General features: G+C 37.3%; 1 protein-coding gene across 3 annotated transcripts in view; it reads right to left on the reverse strand.

Annotated features, from left to right (window-relative positions):
* Nucleotides 1–7,791, reverse strand: part of LOC110038596 (protein ENHANCED DISEASE RESISTANCE 2-like) — a 75,500-nt gene that overhangs the window by 11,943 nt on the left and 55,766 nt on the right. For all 3 annotated transcript variants that reach the window (XM_020743474.1, XM_020743475.1, XM_020743473.1), the window contains exons 19-21: nucleotides 6,096–6,236; nucleotides 5,885–5,980; nucleotides 5,668–5,769 (exon numbers count right to left, since the gene is read on the reverse strand). In XM_020743474.1, the coding sequence (XP_020599133.1) occupies nucleotides 5,668–5,769; nucleotides 5,885–5,980; nucleotides 6,096–6,236 (339 nt within the window). The remainder of the gene's footprint in view (nucleotides 1–5,667; nucleotides 5,770–5,884; nucleotides 5,981–6,095; nucleotides 6,237–7,791) is intronic.

A 7,791-nucleotide genomic window follows, 5' to 3' on the forward strand; every position in this document is an offset into this window, starting at 1 on the left:
CCAAACTATAAGTTGGGATAAGATAAAGAAGAACAAGCTGTAGATAAAAGAATGTACCAGAGATTGGTTGGCAAACTCATATACCTTGCTCACACTCGACCAGACATAGCATATTCTGTAAGAATGATCAGTTAATTCATGCATGATCCTAGAGAACCTCATCTACCTATAGGGTACTGCATTACTTGAAAGACAATCCGGGGAAAGGAATCTTGTTCAAAAGGAATGACACTCTTACTCTGGAAGCCTACACTGTCGCTGACTATGCTGGCTCCATAGTGAATAGAAGATCAATTACAGGATATTGTACTTTTCTTGGAGGTAACCTAATGACATGGAGGAGCAAGAAACAGAATGTAGTGGCAAGGTCATCTGCAGAATCAGAGTTCAGGGCTATTGCTCAAGGATTATGTGAATTACTGTGGCTGAGAATCATCTTGGATGATTTAAGAATTCCATGGGAGGGTCCTATGAAGCTCTACTGTGACAACAAGTCTGCCATTAATAAAGCTCATAATCTTATACAACATGATAGGACAAAACATATTGAGATTGATAGACATTTCATCAAAGAAAAACTGGAGGAAGGGTTAGTGTATATGTCCTATGTTCTATCAGAAAGACAATTAACCGATGTTCTAACAAAGGGGCTGAACAGTTCAAGTTTCCATGATCTTGTATCCAAGTTGGGAATGGAAGACATCTATTCCTCAGCTTGAGGGGGAGTGTCGAGATGTGTCTGAGATGGAAATAAAGTTGTGAGAATTGATTCTAATTTCCTTAATTAAAGAAATTAGAATTAATTGGTAAATCCCTTAAATTAAGGAAATTAGAATAAATTTGTAATCCCTTAAATTAAAGAAATTAGTTAAATAGTTTCCTGGTTTTTTCTCCTTTTTATTTTCTATATAATACCTTGTATGATCAAAAGGTGAAATACAAATTATTCCTTTGATTTCCACAGAAACCAATAATGAATTAGTATGAAGAGAATGTGAGTAATCAGAGAGATGTGACAACCCCCAATTATCGTTCAAAAAAGAGATCACCATCGTCTGTGTCCCAAAACATGAAATTATTAGCAGTGTTTCTAGCATTTACGACAGCTTTCCAAATACGAGAGTCACCAACCTTCCACCAAACCAGGGAAGGATGAGTTTGAGTACAATATTTATGATGCAAAAAAGAAGCCCATAGAGATGCACCCAATCTTAATTTAAACCAAAGTTTGCAAAGGTTTACTTCCACAGTATGTTTCAAGGCCTTAAAGCCAAATCCGCCAGCCTTTTTAGGCTTACAAACTTTATGCCAAGAACCCCAAATTTTCTTCGCACCATTTTCCACCCATATGAATTTACTAAAAAACTTCTCCATAACATTGATGACACTTTTTTTAGGATTAAACACTTGCAAAGCATACAGTGGAATGCTCTGAAGAACATTAGGAAGCAAAGAGATCCTGCCCCCTGTTGAAAAAAAAACATTTCTCCAATCATTAATTTTACGTTTGATTTTATCAATAACATCATCCATATGAATTTGTTTCCTCCTTCCCCTTATCAAATTAACCCCAAGATATTTGAGAGGGAGAGAGGCCTGATGAAAGCCAGTATATGCAACTCCCCAATGAATACGATGTTGTTTAACCTGCTTGCCAAAAAACATCCAGCACTTGTCACAATTAAAGCGTAGTCCCAAACAATTCTGGAAATTCTGTAATAGCTCCATTACTTGTTTTATAGCAAGTTTAGATGCATTAGCAAAAATAATGACATCATCTGCATAAGCAAGGTGTGAAACCACTATTTTAGCTTTGTGAGAGAACTGTGTGTGAGGGTGTAAAAACTGGAAATGATTGAGCATCCTGGATAAATAATCAAAAGCTAAAATGAACATAATAGGGAAAGATAGTGGGGAAAGAGGGTCTCCATGTTTAATGCCTCGACAAGCAGTGAAAAAGACATAAGAATTTCCTCGCAGATAGTGCGGTATTCCTGTAGATTTATTATGATTCTGTTGCAGGAAATAAAAATTGCAATCTCATAAAAAAATAGAGAAAACGGCGGGCAAACTAGCAATTTTCTTTTCTGACGTTGAAATTTCACAAATTTACATTAGTTGGAGAGTTTCAATTAAGTTGTCTTAAGATGGAGATCATCAAGAAGGTTTTTGAAGATTTCAAACTGGTTGGGATTGACGGGTGGGTCATTTTAACGGAAAGCATGTTATGATACAGCTGAGCACATAAGATAATTACACGAGGATTTTTTCAAAGAAATTCATCACAATTGAGGGCAAACATATGAAATTGCTCAAATAGACCCCAATTTTGATCCCAGTCAAGAACCCCCAATTGCACATATCTGGTTCTCATTACATGAACTCAAGCTTCATTTCTTTGACCTACCTATCTTATATGCAATTGAGACTATCCTTGGAAAACCTTTGCAGGTAGACTTACCTACAGTTCATTTCTCAAAGTCTTCTATTGCAATGATTTTGATTGAACAAAATATTACACCACCAGATGTAGAAGAAGTCTGGCTTGGATCTGCTCACAATGGTTATTGGCAAAAAATCATTATGGAACAAAAATCATACTACTGCAAACACTGCAAGATGTTTGGACACCCGCAGAAGAAATATTTCAGATTGCACTCACAGTTGAGAACCAATAGTCAAAAGCAGGAACACACTATTAGTACACCCCATGTGCCCAACCAACTTGAGGAGGGAATCACCACAAAATAGGAGGTGTCTGCCCCTGAGATCCCTTCTCCTGACCATACTACAATGGATAATGTTCGAACTGAAAATCAGGATAGTTTCGCAGCTCCTATTTAGGAAGCATCAGGTGCAGAGGTAACAATTCACACTTCACATACACTGGAACCTATCGTGGTGGCAACGACTGTCTTTCCTCTTACTGCAGTGCTAACATCAAATTAGATCGAGAAATACATGAGCCAGTCTTCCGATGAAGAATGACAGGTTTACACTTTTCGGCGAAAGAAGAAGGCTGGGGGCTCACTCCAACTTAAAAACTTAAAGAATGATACTTTGATGACTCCTGACAATGACAAGACTCTTCAAAATTTGTTATCTGCTCCCGCTCCTAAAACTAGAGGAAGAGACAAGACTAAACTGGCTCGTCCCGAGCTACTTGTTTTCTACATGTTTTAAATTTGTTTTACATTTTATTGAGTCTATCTGTATCTTTAATTTTTTTTTTTGGGTATTACTGTAATTGTATCGTATGATAGGGTGCCTCCTTTGGGCTCTTCTCATACTACCTTTATGTATCCTTTTCTAATTATGATTTCAGATTTCTCCCTCCAGCACTCCCAAGGGCTGCATCCAAACATGAGAAAGTACTCTAGCTATGGCTATAACTCATCCGAGGCGATGATTATCTTCGCTTGTTCCACTCTTCCAGCTACTACGAAGTCCTCCTGCATTTCGATCCGCCAGCCTGCAGCCATCCAGCCACTAGCCAGCAGCCTTTCTGTTACTGTTTCCAGCCCCCGGCCTCTAGCCATCCAGCCACCAGTCTACTGCCTTGTTGTTCCTGCTTCCAGCAACCGGCCTGGAGCCTTGTTGAACCTTTTTCCAGTTGTCGGCCTGCAGTCATCCAGCCACCAATCCGCAGCCTTGCTGAACCTGTTTACAGCCGCCATCTTCAGCCCTGCTGAAGCCATGCTGAACCTGTTTTCAGCAACCAGCCGGCCATCCTACCAGAGAACTTCATCATCCTACACCTACTGCTGTTACCCACAACCTCTCCAATCGTTCCTGCTGCTATCCCAACCCAACTAGCCATTACACCCGTTGTCTAGTTGGAGTCTATTGGCCTAACCCTCGCCCTAAAGTGTTTGTCTGCCGTATTATTTCCTGTATTAATGTGTCCTCGTTGTAAACCCTCTGAATTTCAAAAGTAATATTTCTTTTTTATTGTGTTTTGGATAAACTCGGGTATCATTGCAAGGATTAGTTTTATTAGCAATGATATGAAGATGGTCAGCCAAATATTTGATAAAATGCCCCTAATTAGTGTGTTACTCAATAAGGGCCTTCAAGGCACGGAACTTGTTCTCTTTTTGGTCATGGCCATCATGATAAATGAAGAACTTCATCCAGCAAAGATTGTCGGTGAAAATGCAAATCAAAGTGGGCCACTTGTAGTTGTTATTGCGGATAACTACAAAGACCATAGAGACCAAGTCATGGAACATCTGAAGATGCCGATGCTCAGCTAACTTAAACTGTAATAATCATGGTGGTTAGAATGGTCACAGTCATCAAAATAATCATGATAGATAAGGTAATCTCCACAAAAGAGGGTCAACAGGGCAACCCATGCCTGATAGCCTTAGTGAAGCTTGCCGGCATGCCTCGACTGTTTAGATAATAGTAAACTCTATTCCCCTTAGCTGACTCAACAAGAAAAGGGAGGGAGCTTCAAAAGCTAAGGGAAGCTGAGTGCTGCAGGTCAAACGAAAACTTAATGGTATTTAATTAGATGAAAGTAGGGCTAGTAGAACAGAGCTAAGTGGATAAAGACAGATCGACGAGGTAGTGATGACTAGATGATGATAGACCAACAAAATAGAGTAAACCAAAAGAAAGCAGAATGGAAAGCCTCTAAGGTGCACAATAGAACCACGCCTTCCCAGACTAATTAGGAAGCGTAATTCAATCAAACCTACAGGAGCCCAAAATCAAACTGGGACTGACAATTCTATCATTATGACATGAGGATAGTCAAGATTGAATGCCAAAAAAAGATGCATAAAAGCATTTGAAAGATTATAATTATTAATATCTAGGATTAGTTCGATAAGATAATGATTATACAAATTACAACATTTTAATCCTTGACATTTATGAACTTAGTTGAACATCTTGCTTGACCCTACACCCTACAAATTCATCCACGATACCTTCTATTTTGGTACAGTATTAGTTATACTTATACCGTACTTTTTATTCCAGATGATTGTTCAGGAAACTTCATTAGTTTTTCAGTTGTAACTTGCTAACTTTTCAAATAGTAAATAAATTAGTTACAATCTATCAGAACTATTGTTTTGTTTATAAAATTATATTTCAAATCTCACGTCATTTCAGACTTAACATCGTGAAATCAGTTGATTTGTACTATGAAATAAAATCTCTTCATATCCCATGTCGCAGTCATGCAGCCCCTTTTCTGGATCCAAGTTGATCTAGCATGTCACTGTCATCAATATTTTTAGATGATACCTCAAAAAAAGAGTCACTCTATGTGATCTAATTATTTATTTCTTTTGAATCATATTCTTGAAAGACAAATTTTAATTTTGAAAGCATAAAGCACAGGACATCCATAAGTTACTTTTAAAACCATATAAAGTCCGATAACTAGAATAAGAATATAAAAAACTGGACATGGTTAAGTACTTGATTTGCTGTAAACGTTTGTCTGATGATCACCTAGCATAAATTATTGCTAAAGCATAAAATACGGACATAAAAAATATTCCATGCATTATTGGTTGTAACTACATCCATAATTTACTTTTATTGAAAAAGCTTAATGAGATAATGGTCCATAAGAAAGCTAAGATTCTTTACACTAGGTTGAATTAAAACATCATTTTAACTGGGATAAAGGACACATGTAGATACCTGTATAAGAAAGGCCATGTCAACGACCAAAGTGGTAATTACACCAAAAACTAGTCCTAAAACTCCATTAGCTACAGTAGAAGAACCAATGTCAATATCAATCTGCACAAATCAACCGTGTTAGAAATCTCATGATCCAGCTTATCCTAAAATGACAATTCAGTTATCAAACAATTCTAGAAACGATTGTGTGATATAACCTATTTCTATCGCTTACTTCCAAGTATTTTGGTCCACGAATATAAGTGCAATCAACTGCTTTTCCTAGTAAGCATGGGGTGCTTCCTACACTCTGACGAACTATCCAAGAACCCTGAGAAAAAAAAAAAGAAGCTGGGGTTAGAAGCCGAATGCATAGGATGTCAATCTAGGCCTGTTAAACAACATAGAAGCAGCGCAAAATAATTGAAAGAAATAGCAAAGATAACCTTAGGAACGGAGGGGATCAGTTTGAATCTACTGTTTCGAAATTCATCATCACCATCAACAAAATGCTGCAGCAATGATCCGGAAACTAGTGCTTTTGACACAAAATAAAAGACCATACTGTAGTGGGTTGAAGCTGGAACCTGCAAAATAATAAGTTATTCTACTATGGCGAGCACAGAAACTTTATAAATAATTGCAAGTAGAGGGAGAGATAAAAGAGTATCCCAGCAAGAATTTAAGTATGCTAAGAAGTGGAATGAACTAAAATGAGAGCAACTTCAGTAGCAATGTTATGAGGAAGAAGGCTTCAAACAAAGCTAATTGATATAAATACAGCAACAATATGCAAGTGAAGTAGATAATCTACCAACTCTCACTATAGTATAAATCTAAAAGCATCAATGGTCACAATTAATTACTATATTTTCAAGAACCTTACAACACCAGGAGCATATCAGAAAAGCTTATAAAAAGTATCCAAAACAACAATATATATATTTGAGAAAGCCCAAAGGCTAATATATTAAAAGGAAATAAGGATACATATAGATTGTGTGGAAGGACCCAAGCATGACACCTTTCCCCCAAGATAATCATCACATACAAAAGGTTCCAAAAAAATAGAAAATACAAAAAAATAAAAGAGACCTAAATAAAAAAATAAAAAATGCCAAAAAAACATAGTATCAGGTAGCTAGAGAGCGACCCAATTTTCCTTTGCCTCTACCTCTAGTTCTAGGAAAGGAGCCAGATAATAAATTGGTAAAGATGAGTGTCATTGCTAGTAGTGACCAAAGAATCATCTAATAAGTTTCCAAGCTCGACTCGACCTCCAGTCTTCTTCTTCCTACTGGAATAGACCCGTTATTCTTCATCTGAAGATTGACTCGCCTGATCAGTAGATTTGTCTAAAGTGTGTCGAACATGTGTAGGATGTTGAACATTAAAAGTAACCGCTTGTTGTACCAGCTGATCTTTGATTGAATCAAAGCACTCTCGTGTGTCTTAGCATGTAAGTGAGTTTTCTTCAGTAACAGTGAGTTGTATAAGCACTTTTGGATCTGTATCTGTAGTATGATGTTCTTCATCAGGAACTACGATGTTGGATAAAGGATCAATTTGCACCTTCTCAGCAGGTATGGTAGGTGGCTGATCTTTAGCGATATCCAAAATTTGTCATGTGGTAGCTTTCTCTCCAGATAAAACAGATATGTCCAGAGTAGTGGGATTAGATCTATCCTTATTCACTCGATCTTTAGATTTCAAATTATGATGAAACTTATAACATTTATCAAGTGTATGCTCAAACATCTTACAATGAGAACAGTAAGACAGTCTATGCTCCATGACGATTTGTTGCCAATATCCATTAACATCAGGTAAAGTAATATCTCTTTCCACAAGTATTCTGGCCACAAAAAGTCTGGTTAGGTTGAAAGTCGGTAGATCTAGCTTCATAGGGTCCCCAAGTATGACCCCAATAGAGTAAACAATCTGATGAAGAAAAAAGTGTAGCTTGAGACCTGGTAGACTGAACCATACCGGTACAGTAGGAGGTTCATGATTAAGGTCAAAATCAGGAGACCACTTGAGTAGCTTCATTGATTTACCAGCAAAGTTGAGATATATTTTAGAGAAAATCCGAGTGTAGTCTTCAACCACGATTAATTGAATCAATACATGTCTATATATATA

This window comes from Phalaenopsis equestris, unplaced genomic scaffold (genome assembly GCF_001263595.1).
Source record: "Phalaenopsis equestris unplaced genomic scaffold, ASM126359v1 Scaffold233208, whole genome shotgun sequence".
Lineage (NCBI taxonomy): Eukaryota > Viridiplantae > Streptophyta > Magnoliopsida > Asparagales > Orchidaceae > Phalaenopsis > Phalaenopsis equestris.